This window comes from Nomia melanderi, chromosome 1, assembly GCF_051020985.1.
Source record: "Nomia melanderi isolate GNS246 chromosome 1, iyNomMela1, whole genome shotgun sequence".
Taxonomy (NCBI): Eukaryota; Metazoa; Arthropoda; class Insecta; order Hymenoptera; family Halictidae; genus Nomia; species Nomia melanderi.
Window position 1 is genome coordinate 4,764,186 of NC_134999.1, and position 27,776 is coordinate 4,791,961.

Genomic DNA, 27,776 nt, shown 5'->3' on the forward strand with positions numbered 1-27,776 from the left:
TAAATACTTATCTGCCGATGATTGCATATTTCACATTTAAATTACAAAATTATCACAGCCAATTGGCCTACCATAATACTTTTACAAAAAATATTGTAATAAGGAAAATGGTAGTTGCTCAGGTGTCACTACGTGGAGGTTGCTGCGAATAGAGACCCAGGGAGGATGGAAATTGAATTCCATCGACCTCCTTTTCTAATTCTAAATCTTATTGTTAACGCATTTATTGTTATCGCATTTATTACTAACGCACTTAATAATTACGCACGGCAGCCGATCGATGTCTTCTTTCACAAGCTTAATTCTAACTTAGTTTTACCTTAACGGATAATTTAAATTACACAAAAAAATAAAACGAGGGTTACGCGAAGCGAAACGAAATCAAACCAGTCAGACCACAGTGCCGAGTTACAATGCTCCCTCCCCTATGGATCAAAGGATAATGTCCACCAGCACCAGCGTTTCTCTGTTAACTTCTCAACGCTCTGCCCTCAGAAAGAAGCGCAGACGAATTACGAGAAAGCAGGAGCTTCGTGACAATTATGGCTTCGATGGACACAGGCGAACCGATCGCCCTTCCCACGGAATGCATATCGGTAACATAGTACCGATCCGGACCCCACCATCGTAATCTAATGTCGATCGTCGATCACATCGATGTACGAGAACAGTAGAACTGACTGATCTAACAAACGGCCCGAATCACTTGCATACATGGCTAAGTGAATCGGAGTAAAGAAAGAAACAAACGAAATGTGTAAATTAAACTAAAAAACTGGAACTATTTTGACATGGATCGTACAATTTCGTAGCCGATCGGCCCAGCACTATCCTCCATAGAAACTACTCTATCGGCGATAGTGCTGGTTTCCAGGTCCACGACGAGGATTTTCTGATTTTCTTTAAAAAATGACTCGAATTATTTAGAAAAATGATTCTAATCTTTTACAATTAAGAACGTATTTTAATGCCGAAACGTATTGCTCTTCAAAGAAAAAAGAAGTAAAGCACATTGAAATATCATAAAAATGGCACTGAGCAACATTTTAATCAAAATTTGAATAATCTAATTTGAATAAATGGAAAATATTTAAAGAACCTAAGGTAACACCTTCGTCGAAACGAGCGTTTTTAAAACGGAAGAAAGAATTTTTCAATAGTATTATTTCGACTCGTATGTCTACCTAAACGAATCGTTTTCTTGTGCGTTACTCTAGTATTACATTTACGCAATTAAATGAACTTTAATGTAAACAAACGATAATATTAATCTTTGGAATCCTAGTCGAAGTTTGAGAATAAAAAACCAGAGACAGAACACTGATTTACTGATTTGCTGTATTTACTAATAATAGTCTCATTATGTTGCTTCGAATCTGTAAGAATGGAATCTTCCAATGAAACAAAATTTCAGTCCATACACGTAATCGACTGCTTAATAGCTGGCAATCAACAATTTTACCATGAGATCCGATACATATATTACACGCATGCATGTGTGTTTTTAACTTGCAACGTTTGTTGATTTTGCCAACTTCAATCATCGGTTCGAATGTAATTCTTAAACTTGCCACTTGTAATCGTAGAGGGCATATCAAAACGTCTGCTTTTTTTACACAATTGGTATTTCAATGACTTTTTTAAAAGAAACCTAATAAACATATCGATTCTAAATTGTATAGACTGATTAATGAGCATATCAAAAATATGTAACATTTATTTTAAATACAAATATTAACTAAATCTATAGCGATATAACAAAAGTATTAATCTTAACAGAAGGTAAATACTATTTTAATCCTACTCTAACAGCTTGTTTGTTCTAAAAGTGTTCAAGGTTCTCATCATTCTATCTCCTACAAAAGTTGACTGAACTTGAAGCATTTTTCAAACCATGTAAAATCGAAGGAATTCAAAACAGTTTGAAGAATACTGTTTAAAGAATAATTTAACAAATTGCCCTTCACAGTTTCTAAATGAACTCACGGAGAGTTGCTCAGCATGTATGAGATTCTTTCTTTCTGGCTAATGAAAAATTGACGGACACAATTCATGCAGCAGCCTATTAGTAACTAAACCAGGGTACGATGTCAATGATTCTGTTTCGAAATAAAGTTGCACCGTATGATACGCACATCAAGTTTTTGTAGCATGCAATCTATAAATAAGCAGAAGTTATAACAGACGTCATATTTGTTTTATTATTTATTATTACATTGATTGCAAAAGTATAAATTCAATCTGCTTACACGTATTATATTATAAACATGAACATTTTCAGTAAAAAAATATTCAATAAACTAGCTAGTAAATTCAAGACTTATTGCTTCAATAATAAATGTATTTTATCTTATTTATTTATTCAACAAACTCGGATGTGATTTATGTGTGATATTGAAAACAGATATTTGAAACAACGTTTTATTTTTTTTTTTAAGGAGTAACTACATTTTACAAAAAAGTCTCACAGAAAATTTTTTCATAATTGTTCTTACTCACATTATAAGAAACGGTATTTGAAATAGCAGTTGGCCGTTTAAATAAACAGAATAAACAATCGTTTACATAAAATGTCAATTTCAATGTAATTTAAGAATATGGAATTTCAGTGAATCATTTAATTAATCAATACACCGTTTTAATTATTACTTTGAGATAAATAATACATTTTCTATAAAAGTCCTTCTTGGAAAATTTGGACATATTCGTTCGAAATTAGCTCATTATTTTATAATCAAAATTTAGTTCGCAATTTGAATTAAACCATTAAAAGTTTATTACAATATTGAATGCAGAAAATTAAATGCCACTTTCGACTTACTTTCTGATATACGAATGATATCATTGAACTTTAACCTTGACCTTGAATTTTCAAGAAGAGTTAACAAGTATACATCGCAATTTAACTTGGAATTGGCTTTTAACGTTGACATTGGAAATTCGTATTTAAATTTGGTCTCGAATCTTGAATTTTACCTCCAACTTTAAATTTAACCACTAGGACATGACTATTTCTTCCGCCATAATTGTTTCAAAGAAACACAACATACGACACATTTTTCAATTTCTGTTTAATCAATTAGGGTAAAAATTAATTTAAGCACATTTTCAGTTTAAACTGAAATTCAATTGTTATAAAATTATCTTAAATTCATATCCACCCTTTGCCATAGAAATTTAAATGCAACAGTTTTTAACATTTAATATCGCCTTCATCTATTTAGAATTTCCTATAAAATTTCAACCAATTTTTCAAGTTCCTTTTGTCTTTAATAATGATAATTTCAATTATAATGAATTAAATAGGTATAATTATTTACAACACAATTTTTATCAAAAAACTTTATTAATGAACACTAGAAGAATATACACATTGCTCTAGAAACAAGTAACTGATACTACACCATTTGAATGACTTCAATGGAGTTATATTTCAAAAATATATTTTTGAATAACTCATTAAATGTAAAATATATTTGATAATTCAAAGAAAGAAAAAGAATATTCAGGAGGGCGGCAAAAAATAAAAAAGTCACTTTGAAAATAATCGCAAAATCAAATTTATTGAAATTTCAAAAACGTGCAATGGAACGTGCAAAAGTGGTGGCCCCTAAAGTTTGGACCGCGAACGCAGATGCCCCGTAACATTGGCTAATAAATTTACATGCGTGCTAAGTACTTTATTGCCCTCTGTGGTAACAATTGATTTAATTGTTCCTTGCCAAAAATCCCCTCTTCGGGAGCGTTCGCGGAGAGAGGGGACACCCTTTTACTTAAGGGGAGGACCGGAGGGTAGCCAAGGAAAATCTTATAAGCTAAAATAAAAGCGAAACAAGGCAAGGTTCGGGCTGAGTATTTTTTTTGCGCTCTGAGGTAGTGGCTAGACGCGTGGCCATCGTTTTACAGGTACCACATTACATCCAGAAAGTGTTAACAGGCATTTTAATCTAAAAGATGACAACGAGTGCACTTCCAAATAACAATTAGTGTGTATTAATCGCTAAAAAACAGTAACAGAAATCAGTGACAGTGAATACGTTCTTGGTGATCGTTTGAAAGTGAGACAGGCATTCTCCCTGGAATTCATAATGCTTTTCCACTGACAACTAAACAATTAACACACGATTGATTCACTTCTTTTTGTTATTCAAGTTGTAAAATGTTTTTTCTAACATAAACTTAATATGAATTTAAATTATTTGATCGTTTATGATCGTATTAATTCGATAACGCAACGAAAAAACGTTGAAAGTGATATTAGAATAAGAAATGTTAAATGAGTTTGTGTAGTGATTTTGATTTTCATTGTAGTATATTATTCTAACGAAAATTCGTTGTTCATTGTTACATGATAAGAAGAAACAACTGAATGAGATACGATGATTTTAATTAGACATAAGTTAGCTATTGCAAATACATTTATTGTATTCCTATGGAACGAATTTATCAAGCTACAAATACTAATTGATGTCACAATCAAACAGTTTGTTTTGTCTTGGGGTGACCTGTTTCTCTTTGTTAAATATATCTCATTAGCTAAATATATCGATCGAGAGTAATAGCTGCAAGTTTCGCGTGAGACAAAAGTTTTCAACATCGATATTGCTTACAATTAATGATATTAGGCGAGTTTGAATAAAACGAAAATTAATTTATCGTGATCAGCTATCTCAGATCTATCTATCTTGTCAGTATTCCCTCTCCACTAATGATATTAGAAAGATAGTACAGAAATTAAAATATCCTGACATGTAATTCATCTTGAATTTTTAATTGCAATTAATTGAAAGTGAAAAGCAACTATTCAAAATTGATCGTTAAATTTCGATTTTTCAATGTCAATGCGTATGTAGTTTACAATGATCCAATTTAAATTGCTATTTATTACCATAAATTGTGTGCAAAAGATTCCTATGTTTCTCGTAGGTTCAGGAGTAGTCACTGGACAAAGAATTTCAAATAATTAGTTGAGTAGGTTTAATTATTCACTGATTATGGAAACAGAATATGAGCAAGGTACATTTTAATAATAGTATGAAGTACACTCCAGTCATATTATACCTTTCGACGACATTGGAACCGAAATACGTAATCGGTTAATTCTGAGGTGACTGTAATTGTGACCGTAATTCCTTAAAGAAACCTAACCCAGACCAGTGATCAAAATACCAAACCTCTATTTAGAGCATTTCACTAGCATAAATGTCAATATAACTAAATCGGGGAAAACCAGATGAAATATCACTTTAAGGATATGTGAAAGTAGTTTTATAATAATGTGACAGAATTACTTTATCATTATAGATCAAAAAAATTTATTTACACAATTGTTTAAACAAAAAGTTACATTTTTATATAAATAAATAGAATAATGTCTATTTTCTATTTAAACCTTCTAGTAAAAGAGAAATAAAAATTGTGTACTACTTGTTATCGTTTATTCTTATTTCTTATACTTTTGTTCCAACTTATAATTAAAAATTTGGTATGTATGTCTATAAGAATAAAATAGCATTGACATTACAAAATATGCTTGATGTACCTGTTTGGTAATCGAAATTAACGTATACAAATTAATTATAAAACTGCAAAGTCCTTATCGTTAATGCTTCTAATTCTTCAGATGATTTCGATTTTAATTTCTGCAAATGAAAATAAATGAATTCAATGAAAATGTCGTGAAGTTAAATATCAATCACTTCACGAATGACTTCGATTAACTAGTTATAACGTCAAACTGCATTAAATATTAGATATTAAATATTAAAAAACATTCCATTTTATACACTTTCTGGAGACTTTAATATACTTTATAACGCTTAATAAAATTAACTACAAAACATTTAGTTTCAATATGTCTTTACAAAGCCAAAATTAAAATCAGGAATCCTCAAAAAAACTAATTTCACTTTAATTGCTACTTTGCCTGGTGACTTTAATGTCATATATGATTCTAGTCAAATGCTCTCGTGATGTATATTAAAGAAACAATTGTTGACAAAATATGATTGACAGACTACAGAAATAAGAATGAGATATCGTAATGCAAAAAAATGAATTACTGTTCAACAAATAAATTTATTTGATTACAATTTTCTGTCGCAAAGTGAACGTTTGTTAACCCTTTTCCTTACAATGACGTGTCTAAACAAAATTTAACAAACATAAATAGTACCAAATTCTTCAAAATTCAAATTAAATATTATTCTTTTCTTATCAATTATTATACCTTGGACCAAACATAAACACAGAATATGCCTAGAATCTTTTTTACTGTCAATGAATTATTAATAATAAAGTAGCTGTATGGATCATAATTGAGAAATAAATCGTAGGGCAAAGGGATAACACGTTGAATACTACGAAAAACATAAGCGTTTTCGTATCACTTATTCCTTTGTAGCAAAGATAAAACGGAACAATTATTAATTATTTGTTGCCACAATTCTTACGTTACACTGTTATCTAGTTATTTACGCTATTGAATATTTTTGTTTGACGTCAGTTGCCTTATGAATTATAATTGTTTTCAAGTCATTTCGAAGCTTCCGTACTATGGGACCACTGTGGCAGCGAAAGTGTTAAAGAATAAAAAACGAGAAATTTAAAAAAAGAGAAGTCTTAATTTCACATATGACATGTACATTTCAGGCCTTTTTACCTTTGGATCCTAAGCAACATGTGGGCAGATGACGAGGCAGCGCCATGGGACTTGGAAGATACCCCTGCAGAAGACGCAGCTGCTGAAGGTGCTGCATCTGCAGAAGGTGCAGCGCCAGAAGCAGCAGCTGAAGCGCCAAAATTTACATTATTAAAACTTGAACCGCCACATTATAATCATCATTGGGTTCGTCCTCTATTTCTTAATTACAATTACCTTTATTTATACAGGTAAGTTTTCCACGATTATTTAAACGTTCACTTGGTAATCGTCATTTGAATGTTAATATATGTGATTTTTTATTTATATTACGTTATACCTTTAATCCATTCTTAGTTCCCTTACTTATTTTATTCAACATTTTGTAACCAAGAAAATTCCATTGTAACTTAATATTTGTTTCAAAATAAATCACATACGATTTACATTTATCGCGTGGTAAGTTGTGTCACCTCGTTCTTATTGTCCTCAACTTATAGAAAAATCAATCGATGAACGAATTAATGATTAATCTTAGTCCTGTTTACAGCAACCCTAATTAATCGTTGTAGAATCATGGAGAAAGATATTTTATAAGGAATTTCGTAGCAAAAACAATGTAAAATTTGAGAATTTATCTAGTATGCATAAATTCGAACATAATTCATTGATACATTTGATCAGTGGATAAATATGTTTACTTACAACAAATGCCGATTATACGATAATATGGTACTTTTTTCGTTTCCATCGATTTCTGCACTACATGCATTGTTTTAAGTTCTTGATGTTTCGCATCTCTAAAAATTAATTTACGCTCCTGATTTTGCCGCACTTCTAAAAATTATTTTACGCTCCTTGATATTTTCACATTCTGAAGAATTTTTTACATATCTTTTATACGAATGCTATATTTCAAAGTTATAAGAATTTCTTTGCTATAATGCTGTAATCTTCTATTTCCTCGAGCCCGTTAAATAATTACTCCCCTAAACCTCAGCTATTAATAATCTAGAACCTATAGCTACTAACAACCTCTGTATTCCTAAAGTAATCATATTTCTTCGATAAAAGCTTAGGCTGTCATGAAACTTAAGTGTTTCTGTCTAACTTCACTGTAAGCTTAAAAGCGATTCTCAATTTCTTCGGTAGTTGTAATTATTTGTAAGGATTGTGCAATTACGTGTATTATTGTTTTAATATTTTTATATTATAATAAGAAAGTAATTTCTGGTTTCAGGCAAAATTATTACAATGATTGTATCGACTATCTAAACCAAAGGCAAAAAGGCATATTCCGTGAACCTCCGCGTGCCCAAGAATGGGCCGAACGAGCAATGAGAACCTACGACGAGAGGAATCTCGATAAGAGCTTCAAACGATCTGCGGATATGAAAGAGATAACTAACATGCGACACGATCCTAGATACTATAGTTACCACACGAGGGCGTACTATAGCTTGAAATACCAAAAGATTCTATAAACAATCATTTTGATAAGGGAAATCCATAAAATCGATGTCAAAAAGTCACCCGCGGCATAGACCTAGATTTCGTTGTAGTAAACTTCAACTTTCAACCACTAACCGCCATTGCATCGTATCGCTGTTCCTACAAACTTTCAGAATAACGGATAGAGTGAGAATACTTTACTGAACATTAATTATATTCAATTGTCATTCATTTCCACCTACTTATTGTCGCGACAACGAAATTTCTTTGTAACAGATCAACGAAAATTTTCTAATTATTCTTCTTTTCTTGTGAAATTCACTGAACCAATGGGATCCCAGATGTATTTGGAAACGCATTAAATTTGTGTGCGTGTTGTGTACCGCCGCTCTAAAAATATACTTCCATTTTTGAACGTTGAACGCACCACTTTTTTCATTCTATCCTCCTCTTAATTCATTTTCTTTTACAGGAAAAAATTGTGTCTCTAGAATGACGCTAGCTCCTTAACATACAATATCTTGTTAGACTCGTGGTGAAAATTTCAAATAGAATGTAACAATTGTAAATATTATTCAATTTGTTTGAAAATTTCATATTATTGCCCTATTATCAATGATTATACCTTACAGCACACGTTGACATAGAATAAAACTGGAATTTTCTCTTATTTTCAAGAAATTATTAATAACAAAGTAACGCTGTTATAATAAAATAACACTGTTTTATGAGAATATGAGAATTCTGAGAATAAAAAGTGTTAAATATGGTAATTGATTTTAAAAGTAAATGGTTTCACTTGAATATTACAATGAATCTATGAAGAAATCGAAAAAAATTTATTGATACAATGTTTATAAGGATTACATATTAAACGCTCGGTACTTCTAGTAATAAGAAATTTATATTTAAAGAATATTAAGATGAAGAAGTGATTTTGTTAATATGTTTTGTTAATATGTGACCAGTTCCTGTAGCACTGATTACAGGATCACTAACAATGGAAAATTAAGTATATTCATGATGCAAATAAACATGACCAAACATTTAATTCATAGCAATCTAACAATTTTTTATTTAACAACTTGTCTAGGATTGGCGAATCTGAATAGGAATACTCCTTAATATTGATATGAATATTTCCTTAAGTTAACATTGAAATAAGGCGAATTTTATTATGTTCCATTGGATATATACAATACGTTCTTGTTAGGCAAATATTGTAACAAAACTCTGGTCACGCTGTTTTTTACATAATTCATCCTTTACTCATTCGAAAAGAAAATGAAATTACCGACGACACCATAATAATACTGTTCCCTATAATGATCCATATTTTTTAATATAATTCAAGAGAAATGGTAAGTAGTTCATCAGATAGTAACTAAACAATTAATTTTCCTATACAATTTTAATTGTAATATTTTGTTCCATGAATTGATTTTCGAAATGGTATGCGTAGATGATAAAGTAATATTAACAATCGCAATGGTAATAATTTAGTATCACGGAGATCAAAGTTACCGCTTTGGAAATGAGAAAACAAACTTTTTATAGTTAAAAAACATTAATGATCTTTAAATACTAACAAATATGATCTGTTTGTTATATGTTTTCTCTATGAAACTAAACATGTTTTTTCATCAGACATTTTTTCATCGCAATTTTAATAGAACACCCTGTATATTATAAAGTATATATCATACTAGATTCTATTTTTATCAAAGCTCTATACATTACTAGAAAATTACTTTAACATAGAACTTTGATAATCATGGATGAAACAAATTTTAGAGATGAATTCCATATATGAAAATAAAATGAAAATCAAAAGTAACTAAAAAGAAAACGTAATATCCATTTCGTTTTGAAATTATTAACGATTATCACTAGAACTACTATAGCAATCAAAATCATTGGTCTTTAATTTCTTATTTTATAGCTACTAATATTACGAACACATTTAATACACAAAATTATTTAAGAAATTCATAGTTTCACAATACAAAGTAATAAAAGAAACTTTAAATTTGTACTCTCTTAATTTGTACACCGTTTTCTTATGAATCATGGTAAAGATTCGGCAGTTTTAGTGTTAAAAATCTCTCTAAAGTATAACAGTCCACCACTAGCGACGCGTGTCAGTTAGGTCAGTAAAATGATACTAATGACGTATGCTACGAAAGTGTTATAAGTAAGTCATATGTAACATTCTTATTTTAGTTACATAAATCATTATCCCGTACGGAACTCATTTACTCATGCAAATCGATGTAGTTGCTGAACGTATGTGTTTATTACATTCCAGTAGAATAAGTGTATAGAAAGCGGACAGTGATGTAGCCGTACGAAAAGCGCAACGTCGGGTCACTTCTGACCCACAGTAAAGTTTCTCCCACATATTTTATAAAGTAAAGTCTTATCTACAAACTTTACTTTTCTTATTTGATATTTACATTGCCTCGATAATAAAAGTGGGAGTGATGCACAATAATCTCAGGAAAAGAGACATAATTGAATCGCTCGTAAGCCAATGCGGTTAAGTACAGAAAATAAAAATTAAGGAAATTAATGTTGTGACTCCTGAAATTATTATACAACATATTCAGAAGGTATAAAAAGAAAGGCTTTCTGACCTAGAAAAAACGAAGAAATGAGTAAATCCTTTAATAACTAAAAAGAATATTATTTATTCCATTCAAATTTACAAAAATTAGAAAATATAAAAAAATCGACTTAACCGCGTTGGATTCTGAATGACTCAATTGTAAGTTGTAAGTAATGGGCATTTATTCTTGAATGTAAAGTAAGGGTAACTTTCTTAAACAAATATAATGAAAATATAAACCAGGGTCTTAGATCACAATTTCGAGATATGTATATCTTTCACGACGTATGTTATAGTCCACACTTTCAGCGACCAAACTCACACATAGCTATTTCTAATTTTTTATTTTTAACACTTAGTTACTAAAATTGGTTCCTTGAATAAAACACCATTATTTTAATAAAAATACTTCTATTAGAAAGGAACAACTGAATCGAGTAAGAGAGATATTTTTAATTTATATTATTTTCATTTTCATTGATTATTGTTATATATAAACTTTAGATTAGTACGTAATACTCCATTTATCTAATATTTATTTGAAATTAATAAATCCTATGGAACGTATGTATATGAAGCTGATTAATTTTTGATACATACCTTTCCTCTTAATAATAATCATTTATTTTTGCCAAAATAGAAACCGTTCAAATTGTTCATGACAGCGAAAATAATGTGTGCAGTCAGAATAAATGATTCATCAACCACAATATCTTTTGAATGCGACGCAATATTTCTCGAAACCAGGTTTTAGTACCTTTAAAAATGTGAATCATAGACAAATGTGAAGATAATTGGTAATTCCATCAGCCACAATGATCTACAAACTTATATCTTATAACAGAATTACATTTCACTTGCATCTAATTCAACGGTGATACAAATGCGTACGTGTGTATACGCTATTTGATTATAATGGAAGTCAGTGTGGTCGGCTAAGAAGTATAGAAATTCGTTCTTCAAGTTCCACCAAAAATACATCTCTAAATCGAGCTGATCTGGGAAAATTGCATCAGAACTAAACGCAAGAACGAATTATTTAAAACAATATTTCTGTTTATTATAGATCATTGAAAATATGCAGAATCGCAATTACCTATTTTGAAACATTGAAGATGCCACATAATGTCAATACAATTCGTACCACACTGTAGTATTCATACTTGATTATTATTACAATACATTCTTATTGAGTCCTCTGTCGTGTTAGATATTAATTAGGAATTTACAGTAATAAATAAATCAAAATAATAGATATAACATGAATAATATTAATTAATAATATAAAATAGATTAATACTAATTTAGAAGCTGTCTTACTTTTATTAATACTGAAAACTGTTATAAAAGTTTCGAAGTCTGCTCTGCATCGTACTTTAAAGATAAAGAAAAATGACGAAGTAGTCAGATTAATCGATAATAAAAATACTTTCTTCTTCTACTGCATATTGATAATCCGGATCATTTTACTTATAAAAAGAAACCTTCCAATAACTTCATTCCATTAGATACAACGTAAAAGAAATTTGATTAATTTCTAAAAATAGTACAATTATTGCATTAAATTATCACCAATAAAACAAGTATAGAATTTATTTTCCATAAAAGACCAATAACATTAAACATAATTTACAACTTATCCGGTACCTACTGTATTTTATCTTGCCAGTTTTATTAATTTCTTTTTATTTAGTTCATATAGTATTCCAATATATTTAAATATATAACAATATCACTACTACTAGATCACATTCACGTCTCAATTTCGAGATTATATACGCGCGACTATTATTACGTTCACAAGGATCTTCATTACCTTGAAACCGGACAATGAATATCTAAATAAAATACTTAAAAACACATATAATTTCGTAGAAATTTAAAAAAAGAGCAATTAATTTTTTAGATCAAAAGAGATACTTAATTTTTGAGAGTTCAGAAAAGCACCTGGCCTTTTTGTAAACCAGATTCTCGAAATGCTGCGCAATTTGGCATACTACTGGTCGCTCCATAAGAACCGTACATCGCAAATGAGCGAATCAGTAGGAATTACATTTTACGAACCACCACAATGGAGAAGGGGTAGACCACGAATGGAGTGGGAAATAACCTGCGTTGCAGCGTCTGTGGGAGTCGTGCCGCTACTTCCGAGGAAATAGCACCTAAAAGAATACGTTGTAACCTCAGGTACATGCATTTACAATTTATCAATGTTCAATTAATTTCTAATTACACATGCTGTCTAATACATCAGATTTAACATTCGAATGTTCGCAAAGATCGTGCATATTTTTATACAGAACAAGTTTTGCAAATTATACAGTAACAACAATGATAAATAATTCAAGAATACGCGAGTCGCTTCGAATATGTCATTAACGGTATTAATTATATTAATAACGATTAAAATTATAATATATTCCTGATCTCTATCTTCATTCTCAATTTTTCGATTGATTTACGAGCTTTCATTTGCACTGCTGGCGAGCACTAATCGCGTTACGCACTCTTTGACAACCGAAGAAACATTTTACAATTGTCTTGTTTAAGTACTTACTTAATTCGATGTGCTAATGAAATAATTTTGTAACATTCAGAGGTCAGTGAATCGAACGAAAATTATTGGAATATAGTTAACGCATGAGTATTAATATATATCTTCAGGATACGGGATATTGTCAATATATCGGATATTTAACATTTGATTAAAATCGGAGATTCTATTGTATCGTAAAAATAGGAAGTACTTTGGCCGAAGTAACTCTATAACCGATATCAACAGTTCGAAGCTATGTCTGCCAGTTAAATTTGGTGTGTCTTACGCAACGAGTTAACGACGTCCTCTGACAGTGTGATCATATTTACTGTTGCTCCTAAATTGGGCTTTGAATAATCACCCGCTGTTAATAATAAATTCTTTGTCTTCTACTAACTGCAATTTCGATCTATTTCACAGATTCTTCGTCTACTATATTTAGTTTGTCTAAGTGACCGTATTTAACGTGTTATTTTACGTGCAATCGCATTACGTGCCATAACAAGTGTTACAAATTGTTTATACTGTTCCACATATAAATCTTTAACGAGACGTAAAATGGCGGTGATCATAGTAATGAATAAGGCTGTACAATATTTACTTGGAGCTTAATGGTTTGCATTACACGCACTAACAGGTAATTCACTGTTTTCTCGCTAAATTAATACATGTTTCTATGAAAAAAAATCAAGGCTATTTTTATTCCTCAATGTCGTGGATAATTGTCACTGAGTAAGATGTTGAGGAAACATTTTAAAATTAACTCAGTGATTTCGACATTCTTGAAATCAAATAGTGGGTTACTATTGGTGCACGTAATATGCATGCCGAAACCTGAAATGGTGAAGCAGAATTTCAAAAAATTTCATAAACGTTAAAGACACTAGTTTATTTTGATACATCATTGCATCTTAATAAGAAACGGCTTTTTGTTTATTTTTATTCGATATAAATGTTTCACTTGCGTCGCTGATTTCAATATTCTAATTGAAATGTTTTAATTACTTCTGGCATTAGAAAGAAATGAAAAATGTAGGGCTTAAATGGGAGGGAAAGAATTAATTATATAAAAATTCATAATTGATTGAAAAATATAGCCTCACTGAATATGTTCCTTCAAACATTTAGAAATTTATTTATTATATTTCATTTTATTCGAATGCCATAAACTTTGATAAAAATTCGTACATTTCTCTTTAACTTTGAATGTCAATTAACTATAATCTTGAGCTATTTTGGCTTTTCTTAACAAAAACGAGAATTAAGAAGGAACTTAATGTTTATGATAGGTTTCATTAAACAATAATTGTAACAAGAATTTGAACTTGCCTTCTCATATCTTGTTTATTATATTAAATTAATAGAAATTATTGCAAGCTTTATTTTAATAAAATTATTTCTTTTAATAACTATTACTTGGTGTTATTATATTGTTTTTCGTATTTCCCTATTGAAAGGAACATTTTCTGTCTGAATATTTTTTAAACACGTTATTAGAATTTATTAACAATAAAAATGCTAAAACTTCTATATTAAATCTATAATCAATTAATTAATCTTTTTCTCACTACACTTATTCTTGATAAATTAACTATTCCTTGTCTTAAATAACGGCTATCTATCATAGCTACTTTATTGCTCCAAAGTTGCCACAAGAAGAATGGCTTTTTTAATAGTCATAAGGAACTGAAAATAATAACAGTGAGACAGCAAAATTATAAAGTTTAATATTTATTTAATTAATATTGAATATTATATAACACATCAATATGTGAAATATTAAAATATTCCTTAATTTATGTGTGATATTTCTTTAATTAGTTTCAGAAAATGTAATTTTTGCCTCCTCAGAAAATATTAAATATTTCTAGTGGAAAAACTTCCGCGTGCAAAGGGTTAAACGTAAAAGGAAATCATTACAAGCACCAAATAATTAAGAAAGAGAAAATTGATAAGACGCAATTCCGGGAAGATCACAATAGGTTACGACGTACATAGATGTAGCTCGTAATCGGAGGCGGTTGTCCGGGACTCGAGTGTGGTGTGTGCCAGTTCAGTTCACGGACACTAAATTAGACATAGTCTATTTTTGAGCAACATGTAGTTGCTCGTTCCAGTTTGCCGGTTACTCATAGTAGAGTCCCGAAAGCGAGACCAGATGGAGGTATCTGGGACTCTGTATTAATTTCATTAATCTCCGTTTAAAGGATTAGGGATAAGGATGTGGAACTTCTAAACGGTCGAGTGTTCAAGTATCAGTTTCGTCGAATTAAATAATATAAACGGAAAAAGTAAATTCATTTTGTATACTTACATTAAGAAATCACTTTTACAAATTTAGCACTGATACTTAGAAATTTGTACTTCGAGATTTCTCAGTGTTTATGGATATAAAGTCACGCACACAGTCATCTATCATGATCAATTCATTGATCGAAACTATATTGGAAATGTATAATCAAGTTATTCGGACTGTTCAAGGAAACTCGAGAAAATTGATTATATTTTTCTGACACGTTAAAAAGTGGAACACGTCATGAATATTGCATGAAATTACATGTATCGATTTTTGTCAATTTTTCAACCGTGTTTCTTTCAAAAATTCAATACTTAATAGACAATTCTCTTTTTGTAGTTTTGATTTATATTTACACGAGAAAATATAATATGCAGTTGATTGAACAATTATTGAGGTAACATTGCATGTATCTATAGTAAAAAGACAAATATTATAGAATTACAGGTTTAAAAAGTCTTTAAAAGTCTTATTAGAAAATTATTAAAATTATTATAAATGGAAATAATAAAAGCACACAACAGTTCGATTTCATCACACGTATTTCAGTGTTACTGTATAGTAACAGAAACATGCAGTCAGACCGATCAATTTGAAATGTTCGAGATGGTATAGTCGAATACGATAAACGAATTAGATCATCGATCTACTTGCACAAATTGATTTTATTCGTTCATACTTATACAATGCACGCAACTATGCAAAACTTGATATAATAGAAAGAAATTAATAGCTTTAGTAACGCTTCATTTTACATTTAATTTAATTCACTTTAATTATTTAATTAATCATATCATTCATAGTGAATATAATATTTCACTTTATATGTTATTATATTTAATTTTAATAGTGAACACATTTCTACTTTAACTGTATTCTTATTGACATAATTGTTAAATATCCTTTAAATGAACTTTAAGTACAGTTACAGTTTAATTATAATTTTTTTATTTCAAATTTTCTTATATATGTGCATTCATATAATATCATTTTTCTTATTTTTACTTATTCAACGTACCCTTTTAGCTTAAATTATTCGTAAACTGTTGGTTACACGGAAAAGAGTTTAGAACATAAATTAAATGGTCTGAAACTTAACATATACTACAGCGGTTGTCACTTTGAGTTACTTAAACAAAATGCTGTAAATATCTGTATATAAGGGTAAAAACAGCACTAACCATGTAATGAGATAATATTAAAACAAGATCATATAATAATTGTATATAATGATTGTTTGCATGTTAAATTCAGCTGCAAATATTTTAGCAAATCTCTTATCATTCTATGCTTGATTACAGAGTGTTTCAGGCTCTTCCGACTTTCATGACATCTTGTTTAAGAACTCAAATTGATCTGAAAAGCTCAGTGCACAAAGAACGTAAAGAAGAAGTACTTCTTTTTAAAGGTGATTTTGCAAGCTTTCTTGTAAACAAATACAGTGATTTCGTAGAATTTCTAAATATTGAATATTAATCATTTTGACATAAATATAAACTGATTCCTTTTTTGTTAGATCTCAGTTCCAATTTAATTGTTGAATACTTTTAACCGTTTCATAATCGAGCTAGGTTATAGGTAAATAATTATTGTTTAAGTTAAAAGAAACGAAACTTAAGGTATTATGTCAATATAATGGAATAAATTCATTTCTAATACACAGATAATAATTTTCGTCGCATATGTTTTATTTAGTGTTTCAACGTATCTCATTTTTTTTAAATTAAAGGAAAATTTTGATATTTTTTTCAGAACAATTCATTCGAGCTTATTTAGTAAGTAATATGATTAAAATTTATTTCATAACAAATATATATCAAGTAATTATTCGGTAGTAAATTTTCTTAGTATCAAAAATTCTATGTTATCAAAAGAAAATTGAAGTCATTGCAATTAAACGACAGTAATTTGGCAATCGATTTAAGTGTAGCACTTACTAATTGAAGCTCAGTAGACGATAGTCAATTTTACGGCGAAATACACACTTGACAGCAATATAATTAACGGATGTATCTTTTATCAAGAGAATTGAAAAGCCACCAAGAAAATAACTATATTTGTTTCACCGAAAATAGAACAAACCGTTTATAAGCAATTTTAGTCTCGACAAGTTAAATGACTCACACTGTATTATATCGCTGCTTCGGTTTGAAAATCAAAGCTATCTTGAGGCATCAACCCTCTCATATTACCGTATTTTATTTTTATCCAAAATAATGACATCAAAAACGCGCCAAATTTTATCAGTCGAGATATTTTTGGAATATATAAATAAGGAAAGTATATTTTATATTTAACAAAGAAATTACAAGGAAAATATGTTAAAAAACTATAACACAACAAATATATGTTTATGTAAATTTATTGATACACTGGCATAATCAATACGTAGGGTAACTTTTAAGTCCGCTGAATATAAGTAAAAAGTAAATATAGAATGTATAGATTCTATTTAATATTATAATAATTTTAATATTTTATGTTATTATTATAATATGATTAATATTATAGCAAACAGTAATTTTCATATTTTAATAGTGGTAATTCATGTTCATTCCATATTTGCTAATAGAATTTTGCTAATATGTATTTAAAAGGTAGCGCACACAGAGTGCTTAAATGGAAATAGCTAAATATCTTCGCTGTTTATAGACACACATATTTGAAATAGCTGCGTAAAGTAAAGTTAAACTCAAGAAGCGACCATAAGTAGAAATACCCGATCATGAACAGATATATAACTACAGTGAAATTTACCAAATGAATTTTTAAATCTGCCTTTTTTCAAAATTTTACTGTACGTTTTTAGTGTATTTTTATGTAAAATTATTTTACAAAAATATTTTATATTAGTAAATTATTTTTGTACTACTGTAGCTTTATCAGGTTATAATCACAAAACATGTACTTCCTTTTAATCAACAGATTAAATAATACTTAATTTAATAAATGTTTAGTTATACATTTTCGAAAGGAAAATTTGAAACAAAAAATAATCGGTAAACAATTCAGGTGAAAGGAGATAGCGAAACTTAGTTTCGGGAAACTATTCAGACATCTTTTTTCTATGAAAAATGATGTGAAATATTTTGATATTTTGCGATAATATAGTTGCTGTTTGTTCCATTCCAATGACTATTGCATTATTCTGCAACTCTTGGACAGAGAAGTATATTAAAATTATTTCTGGAATAATAATTTTAATCTGCATGGTTGAATACTTTCTGGCAGGTATAATAATATAAAACATTATAACATAATAACACAAATCAACCTCAAACCATAATTTTCTAATCACTGCACAAAATATTTTCATTATTTTATACTCAGAATAATGTACTTCATCACCTTAAAAAATTTTAACAATTGTCTCTTTAATAATATTATAATTTCAGTTTCATATTTGAACATAATACCCAAGGGACAAATATTTCTCATACATTAAAATATAAAACAATTATTGCTTGTTTAACGTAGAAAACATAGAATAAACGAATAAACCAACACTATTTAATAATAATGTGTAACACAATCTAATTGAAATTGTAGTAGTGCACCATTAATTGAAAATTTTATATATTTAATATATTTTAAACTAAAATAAAGTCAATCTTAATAACAAACAGAAAACTAAAAACTTATATTAACGCGGATAACGTTTTGTAAAAGCAAGAAATTATTATATATGAATTAAAACAATAGTTATTAAGCTATTTTATATAAAATAGCGATTTTACTAACTAGAATATTATTGGTTTTTGTTAATGAATATTATACAAAAACATTATTACTTTTATTAATGACAACATTACGAAATAGAATCCTTCAAGTTTTTATATGCAAAATACTACTGGCGACCTATTATTTTTGGTTCATATCGTTTTTGAAGTTTCTATCATTTTCGTAGGCTGTTCACTTTTTACGTAAGTCCTTCAATTTTTCGTAGATCCTAAGCATTTTATCTAATACTTCTATTAAATGAGATGAAGATTTTGGGTATTTCCTAGGAGACTGCAACTATTGAAAGAAATAGCATTATTAACACCTTAATGACTTTTTGTATTAGAAACTAATAAAATTATTGTTATTTCAAAAGAAAAACGTAATATCTCTATAGTTTTGTTATAAAAAAAATATTATAATATGCTAGAGAGTGTTAGAATTATTTTAAGTTGATAGGATAATTAAAGTGTTAAATTATTGAAACAATAATGTACACCTCACGTTTCGTTTCTAAAATCATTCGGAATGTGTTGAAACGTGTTTCAAACAAGATCATTCATTTGAGACTTAAAGTGATATAAATATATTACTGTCCGGTGACTTCAAAGAGGAGTTTCTGCTGATCACATGTATTATGCCAAATATCTATAAATAACTTTTTACTGTTTCTATCCTCATACTGCTATGTTCAAGTAACACGATTATAGAAATGTAGTATATACAAATTATTTCATATATTGATAGCTTGGTTATAAAGAAATAATATTTCAAGAAAATGAAAGGAAATAGGGATAATAATGGCATGTTTGCAAACCAATAAAATGTTCACTTATCAAATTCTAGTTTGCTATATAAATGCCAGGTGTAAAGTATTCGAAATCTTTAAATTGCACATATATTATACAAAATACTGTTCTTCTGAAGAAATATAGTGTGATGAAAATATCGTATGTGTGTGTTTGAAAATGTTAGTAATATTTTTTTAAAATAACAATAAAAAGTGCAATGCTAATTGCAACGTGTTGAAACATGATGAGTCAGTATATGCAACCGTTTGCCCGTAATACAGTTAAAATTACAAAGTCTAATTCGACAAAAAGTGCTTTTCTCTAAGTAAAATGAGGACTACATCAATGTCGAAATAATTTTCACAGATCGTATATTTTTTGAGAGCACAGTATCTCTTCAGAAATAAATTAGATTAGAGGAGAAGGTCTAAATATGGGCTAGTGGTTTAATTTCAAGAATTACTGTCGAACTTCTTGAAGACTTTTAAAATATATCATATTGATTATAACATTTATCATATAACGAAACGATTGTTTCATGATACAGAATTAAAAAATGCCAAATAAAAGAAATGCTCACGAAGTCAATTTTCAAGTCAGTATTATATTTGAAATAAAATACGAATGTTTGTTTTTAAAAGTGTGATCATTTGGAATCACTCTTAAAATCTATTAAACTAAAAGTAAAAATTATACAACTTCACATTGAAATACATTCAAAAAGAGTTTAAGATACTAACGAAATTAAACTTAAATTGTAATAGTGTTAAAATAAACACTGCTATAAACGTAATTCAATTACGGTAGTCACAAATGTGCATTTCTTTTTCACCCGCTTCTGAAATATTACCATCTGTAGGTACCGCTCGGAACACTTTATCCAAAATTCCTGCGTGTCATCTTTTGCATTTTGAAACATGAATATCAAAAAATCACCTAATATTGGCTAGTACATATCGAGTAGCAGCTCTGTAGCCTGTATTTAGACCGTTTCCTCTATTTTCCTAGAAGCAATATTTCAAGTTCACTTAGGATAAGGCAGCTCCGTAATCTTTCCGACGAATTATTGGTATTTCAGGTGGCAATCAGGCCGTTTAATCAAGATGGCAAGACCAATTCTCAGCAGGCCGCGTACGCGTGTCTATGGTTGCAACTACGATAAAGGGGAATCGTATTATAAACCGATGGTTGATCATCTAGACCGGAAATACAGTGGACGTCCACTCTTCCCTGAACCCAGAACTTCGTTAGCCGACGAGATCGCGGCCAGCCGAAACGACCTCGGTAACATCTTCAGAAGTTTTCCAAAATGGTTTTAAGCGGTGAACGTTTATCCCATGTCTCTTTCCCTTTAAACAAAAACGTAATCGAGTAACTTTCGGAAAGTCCGAGGATAATGAAGTATTTTCGACTTCTTTGACATCTCGTGAGTGGCATGTCCGAACCAGATCGTGATGTGAAAGGAATTGAATGTATTGTCTCTTGAATCTACTGTCACACAACCAGCAGAAAAACTTTATTTCCGCCAAAACAACCGTCATACAGAGAACTTCGAATACGTAACGAGGCAAAATAAAACCGTAACATGAAACAGAACCGTCTAATAATTTATTGTATCCCGTGACATGAATATGATAACGTTTGTGCGGTGTAGACCCCATTATTTATTACTCACGTCATGCGATTCATTGCATTTCCACCCTTGTCGGCTATATCTCTTGTAACCATTCACTGAATAAAATTTCGCGTATGGACATGTCTTGCTTTCAGTTGTTTCAAGTTTAGAAAGTTTGTCTTTTGATACGTTAAGGGCACTCGTATTTTCCATAAGAAAAGTCATTTTAAGTTTTTTGTTGAGCATACTGTATTACTGTTAAACTACAATATTTAGCTAATTTTGGTACATTTTACATTAGGTACAGAATATACGTATGTTAACGTATTTAAAATTAGCTTTATGTATAATTCAATAACTTTGGCTTATTTTATTGACGAACGAGTACGATCTTTATAATTTTACCATATTTATCAGCATAAGGTAGTGATATACAAGTGAGGGATTATTTCATTATGGCAAAATATAAAAAATTGTATTAACGTATAAGCACGTACAAACAACACCTGATTTGGTTTTTTTCAATTAAAAGATCAGTTAAATTGTAAATTAACGTTTTCGGGACTTTGGTCGTTACATAAAATTATCGGTATATTTCATGACTTTGATAAGGTAAATTAGTTTGTACGTTTAGATAACTTATTGTGCGGTAGCGGTATATAAATGTCCTTTGTTTCCAACATTCTGTGTTTCATGTATCAAATTTCAATATGGCGACGATCTGGTATCGCTCGACTTTTAGATATATATGCAAAATATTCTTATTTATTTATTTTTTTAATACAAGATACTACTATTTTTTTCCAATTATTTTGAAAATTATTAAAAATATAGTGGAAAACTTGAAAGTCTAAAGAAGTATCAATCATTTTACGTGAAAAGAAATACCATAACCTATTGAAAGATAAATATAAATAATGACCAATAACTTCACAATACTTACAATGACCAATAAAAAAGAAACTACTGAATCTAAACATCCTCAGAGAAACTATTTGAAATACTTGTTCAAAATAACAATCTACCGCGGTAAATATAAAAAGTAAAAGGTTAGAAAGAAATACAAAACGTTTAGGTACACTTCATAAACACAAGATAAAGTTAGAAGCATAAAAATAGACAAGACTGGGAAGTTAGAACTAGCCTTCAATGTTATCTAACCATTCTTCACCATTCGAATTCGCTATAAACACAAAACTTTCAACATGTCACTCATACATACAAAAATAAATATAAATTCAATATAAAATCGTAAATTTACAAAATAATTTCCATTCATTGAATTCACTTCTCGCATACGAATGCCCTTAAACGCGTTAAAATTAATTCACCATTGAAACGCAATGTTGGTGCGACAGAAAGCTTAACGCCATCGTTCATCCCACAGATAAGCACTTTCGCATTATCATTTAGAGCCCAAACGCGGTTCTTTAATGTTGTAAAGATCTTGAGGTGTCGGTTTTTACAGGCTCGCGTGACCTCTCTGGTCCTCGCTCCAATACCCTGAACCGTGACCTTGACCTTGAGATAGACCCTCTGATCCGCAATCCGCAGTTACCGTCCATCTCCAACGACCCTCTGTTCGACGAAAACGAGGAGATCGTCTACGACAGCCGTGGGCAACGCAGTCGGCGTCGTCTCGCTGAAAATTTCGTCAACGACGTAACCGCGACCACGCAGCACCTCAAAGCGAAATTAGCTGCGATCGGATTAGATGAAGAGGTCGACGCTGCGTTGACTAAGCCGTTACGGCGCCTGCAACGCCAGGAACAGGACACACTGGACAGCGGTCTGTTCTCCGCGAGGAAAGATGTGAAAGAGATGATGAAGTCGACGTTCGAGGACGCAGAAGCAGCCAGCTACAAGAGACGCTCCAAGATCATCGACGACGTGGACCTCGTGGGCGAGAAACCGATGTTAATGAAGTGGACCAAGCTGATCAACGAAGAGGACACGTTGCCTAGCGCGGCCGCGACCAGAGCCAGACAGACCAAAGCACGTCTGAACGATTTAGAATCCGAAATGGAGGAACTGTCCGAAAGACAAGCGAAAAGAGAGCGCAGGGCGGCCGCGCTTAGAGCGCTGATCAACGAAACTGCGGCTGAAAACGAGAGCATTCAGGAACAATCGTCTCTCCTTAGTAAGAAGGTTTCGATTCGCGAGCGCTCGGAGAAACACGTCACTTTTTAAATGTTTCCGTGATAGATGAAAGACTTTTGTTTCTAATATTATTGATACTTGATGGGAATCAAATTCGGGTTAGAGTTTGTTGATGGAAGTTTTGATTCTTGTAAATGGAATATGTACCGGGGATTTAAAGTCGCAGAAACGACGTGGTATAATTGTTTGGAAACTACTACTCGTTATATGGACGTATCGTGGATGGTATTTTGAAGGGAAGAGAAATTATTGACGAACGAAATCAGTGTCAACAATGAGAACAGCTATAACATAGAGGAATATGATAACAGCTGTAATATTTGTATGTATAAGGAAATCTTTACGAACTCTACAGTGCAATTTCCATTTGGAGTGAAACTACTATAATGATCATAATTTCGATAGTGTTTGATTTGTATGAAGTAACAATAATATTAAACGAAGTCGACAAATCGATCTTCTGTGTCATAAAGGATGATCTATGAGAATTGATATTTTATTTATCTTACCTTAACATTTCGAGAAGTTCATATTACTTAAATGGTGATCCCATATTTGTACTTATATCATTTCAATATTCGATTAATTATTTTTTTATCATTTACGATCGATGCATTATCAGAAGCAAACAGTTCGATCTACGTATTTACGTGACAAAGATATTTGTATAAGATTGTTTCATGTAGTAGAAATACATCAGCAGTGCCATAAAAAATACGATTCGACGCAATTGCTCATTTTATACCCAGAAGTGTTTGCAAACGATTATCTAGTCATATACTTTTTTCCCTTATGAGAAAGTATTATTATAACAAATGTTAGATATAAATGTGTCACTGTGCATAATGTCTGTAGACTTATCATTTAAAATTAGGAGATTATTATTATTATTATTATTATTATTATAAGTGACATGGTATGTATTAGGCGAAATTTGAATATTTATTTTCAAAGAGACTTCGGCCTATCATTTTATTTTGTTTTATTCAACTGTAGTCCCACACTACTTGATGTTTATAGACAATACATAGACAGTATTCGATTATTACAACATTTCAAATGAAACATTACAAAACCTACTTTGTACACACACGAAAATAAACTACCATAATAGAGAAGCATAAAATTAAATAATTTTACAGATAAGGATGTAAAAGTAAAAATATGTTTTATGTTTATGTAATTCTACAAACAGTTCCTAACCTATGAACAATACAAAATGTAAGTTCTATTTAATACATAGTTAAGTGTATTCATATTGTTTTCGTTAATTACAAACAAAATAAATATATACAATACATATACACTAATTACATTAAAATTACATAGACAATTACTCTGTACCCATTATCCTTTTTATCGTCTGGATTCGTGGTCAGCAATGGTTTTCCTGGCATTGTATGTATCTCTATTTCTCTCTTCTGTAGAATTGAACAATTTCGCTTTAAATGTGGTCTAAATATTTAAATCATGTTTTCACAACTAATTCCTTGACACGTATTCCCTATTGTCGAAAATCTCGATTTTATGTTTTCAAAAAAATATCTTGCATGTGCGATGGAAATTTTGTACTTGCATGCAATACTATATTTTCTATTTTCTTTTCCTTCTTTTTATGATTCTTACAGTAGATCTATATAATTAATGTATACTACAATAGTAATCGAAAGTTTTGGATCATTTATATGACAAGAAGTGGGCTTAATTTTATTATGTCCATTTAATTTATTTATTTATCAATATTATTATTATTATTATTATTTTTATTGCGTATTATAAAAGTAAGAATTTTCAAGATTTTTTACAACAATACGCTCTTATTTTACAAAGATATAAGAAACCTTACACGTTCAAAATTTATATATCTTTAACAAACTTTTTACGATAAAATGGTAGAGTAATGAAAGTTGAATCAATCATTCAATTAAAGTTTCATTCGATCTCGTCGTATTATATAAATATTTAAAAAATGGAAACCCATGAATATCTGCTTTATTAATCAATTATTCTAGTTGCGTCACAGATAACAACTCATTCAGTATGTTTTTATTTAAAAATTCTGATAACGAGAAGAACATGATAAATGATCTAGCACTTTTAAGTTGTGCCTTATATTAAAATACATTACATCATAACATTGTAACACATCATACATTATATCATATAATCATTTTAATTATCGCGTAACATTATCCACTTTTGTACACGAGAAGGTTTCTGAATATATTTATGTAACATTTACAAATACAATTAACTCAGCCTTAACACATTTTATTTTGTATAACCAATTCTGTAGTGTCTTAACTAACGTATTTATATTTTAGGTACTCGTGATCGTAGTTATTATGATGACCTGGACTATTTATGTGAACGAGGATATGATGAAGACATTGAAAATGATTTTGTAACTTCTCAAAGACGTTACAAAGAACGCGCTGCTGCTGCTTTCGCCGAGGATTTGGCTGATTTCAGACGCCAAAGAAGAGATATGCAGGTTGAATTTTAATTTATAAATTAAACTTAAGACACTTATACGATGTATATAACACAAATTATTTATTTGAGTCATCAACATGTTTCAATTTCAACAAAATTCCAGAAATTAAATAAAAAATATTTAATTGATCATAATTAAAACTCTTCCGACGTCTATTAAGAAAGCGTTTTCGATATAAAACATAATTTAATTATTAGATTAGATTAGATTAGATTAGATTCGTTAAATTTATTAGGTATTTGGCGTAATAACCGAGTTTCTTTTTTAAAAAAGAAAGCTTATAATTTAATTGGCCATTTCACCAAAAGATTTATATCTTACACCTTTTTTACTTAACTTTCTGTAAATTTAATTTAAATTTCTGTTTCATTTGTGTAATAGAATATGTTTTTACTTCTATATTATCATAAAATGTGACAAATTGAAAGATGTTAATTTAAATTACTACATTCATGTGTAAAATAACAAACAAAGCCGACAAAATCTTCAATTTACTAAAAAAAATAGAAGCAGTTCTTTATGACCCTCTCGTAGAAGTACCAAATATTGGAAATAAGTCTAATTTCAAAACTGAGTATTCGTGTTAATATAAAATACTTCAATTTAGGATCGCATCTTCGATGTAATCGACTTGAATGCCGAGATCGAAAAGGCCAAGACCACTCTGGAAGCAGCAGACTTCGCGTTCCAACGACATGCAAGTAAATTCGACAATACTGAGAGCAGCGAAAGTACGCCAGAAAGGAAAATATATAACCAAGAATTTATACCACAAAAAAAGAGGTTCCCGAAAACTATGAAATGGATCAAGGTTCCAAGTGTAGAAATGGAAACATTTTTACCGTATCCACTAAAGACAAAACAGGAGAAATACAACACAATAGCAGGAGAAGATGGTATCGAAGACCCATTAAACAAGCTCGCCTTGTTACCGTTAAAAAGGAGAATCTTAAAAAGGAAAAAGAGCGTCTCGTTTTAAAAGAAAATGCTTAGCGAATAATGAAAATTGTTCCAACAAGCCGACATTCAAGTCGATACGCACCCTATGACGTCACTGTTTCAATAGAACGAATTCAGAGAAAACTATTTTATATATTTAAATTGCTACTTCTTTATAATTTAATCATCATACTGCATCATATTAATATACAAGTAGTCCACGCAAAACGGTTTAGTTGCATCAGTATCTTATATTTCGATATTTTATTATATTACATATTTATCTGTACTGTATTATACCTTGCTTGAAATATAAATATATTTGTGAGAAAAATAAATATATGTAGGTTCTTTTATTTTCTATTATTCTTCAATGTTAATGTAATTACTCGATGCAATTTAAGTAAGTATATGGGAGTTATACCAGTCTTATTTGTCCTCCTATATAGTTTGTTCTATTTGTCAAGCTACAAGACCAATTTTTTCATAAATGTATTAACGTAGTTGCAAAGTACAAGTACC

General features: G+C 30.0%; 3 protein-coding genes and 1 long non-coding RNA gene across 16 annotated transcripts; 3 read left to right on the top strand and 1 right to left on the bottom strand.

Annotated features, from left to right (window-relative positions):
- The first annotated feature begins 3,743 nt into the window (after positions 1 to 3,743).
- On the top strand, positions 3,744 to 8,514 carry fln (flightin). Of its 2 annotated transcripts, none has more exons than XM_031993812.2 (3): positions 3,744 to 3,906; positions 6,652 to 6,891; positions 7,881 to 8,514. In XM_031993812.2, exons 2-3 carry the CDS (start codon positions 6,680 to 6,682, stop codon positions 8,122 to 8,124), a joined length of 456 nt encoding a protein of 151 aa, XP_031849672.1. In that variant the 5' UTR covers positions 3,744 to 3,906; positions 6,652 to 6,679; the 3' UTR covers positions 8,125 to 8,514. The 2 variants fall into 2 exon arrangements, with proteins under 2 accessions (XP_031849672.1, XP_076224389.1); XM_076368274.1 differs by lacking the exon at positions 3,744 to 3,906 and adding an exon at positions 4,960 to 5,016.
- On the bottom strand, positions 6,712 to 12,883 carry LOC116434903 (uncharacterized). 6 transcript variants are annotated; one of them, XR_012998777.1, is made up of 7 exons: positions 12,352 to 12,883; positions 12,021 to 12,237; positions 11,797 to 11,898; positions 11,551 to 11,718; positions 11,301 to 11,457; positions 7,346 to 7,440; positions 6,712 to 7,195 (listed from the first exon to the last, which is right to left on the bottom strand). It is a non-coding gene; the product is annotated as an uncharacterized LOC116434903 (long non-coding RNA). The 6 variants fall into 6 exon arrangements; XR_012998774.1 differs by lacking the exons at positions 6,712 to 7,195; positions 7,346 to 7,440 and having other exon boundaries at positions 9,858 to 11,457; XR_012998791.1 differs by lacking the exons at positions 6,712 to 7,195; positions 7,346 to 7,440 and having other exon boundaries at positions 9,858 to 11,457; positions 11,797 to 12,237.
- LOC116434881 (uncharacterized) lies at positions 12,722 to 24,306 on the top strand. 6 transcript variants are annotated; one of them, XM_031993762.2, is made up of 4 exons: positions 12,744 to 12,887; positions 16,834 to 16,940; positions 21,122 to 21,327; positions 23,127 to 24,306. In XM_031993762.2, exons 3-4 carry the CDS (start codon positions 21,147 to 21,149, stop codon positions 23,846 to 23,848), a joined length of 903 nt encoding a protein of 300 aa, XP_031849622.1. In that variant the 5' UTR covers positions 12,744 to 12,887; positions 16,834 to 16,940; positions 21,122 to 21,146; the 3' UTR covers positions 23,849 to 24,306. The 6 variants fall into 6 exon arrangements, with proteins under 6 accessions (XP_031849602.1, XP_031849622.1, XP_076224129.1 ...); XM_031993771.2 differs by lacking the exon at positions 12,744 to 12,887 and adding an exon at positions 15,370 to 15,527; XM_031993742.2 differs by lacking the exon at positions 16,834 to 16,940 and having other exon boundaries at positions 12,722 to 12,887.
- Positions 24,307 to 24,893: 587 nt separating this feature from the next.
- Positions 24,894 to 27,586, top strand: LOC116434892 (uncharacterized). Of its 2 annotated transcripts, XM_031993787.2 has the most exons (4): positions 24,909 to 25,039; positions 25,148 to 25,216; positions 26,143 to 26,312; positions 26,923 to 27,586. In XM_031993787.2, exons 1-4 carry the CDS (start codon positions 25,024 to 25,026, stop codon positions 27,292 to 27,294), a joined length of 627 nt encoding a protein of 208 aa, XP_031849647.1. In that variant the 5' UTR covers positions 24,909 to 25,023; the 3' UTR covers positions 27,295 to 27,586. The 2 variants fall into 2 exon arrangements, with proteins under 2 accessions (XP_031849657.1, XP_031849647.1); XM_031993797.2 differs by lacking the exon at positions 25,148 to 25,216 and having other exon boundaries at positions 24,894 to 25,039.
- Positions 27,587 to 27,776: the final 190 nt, after the last annotated feature.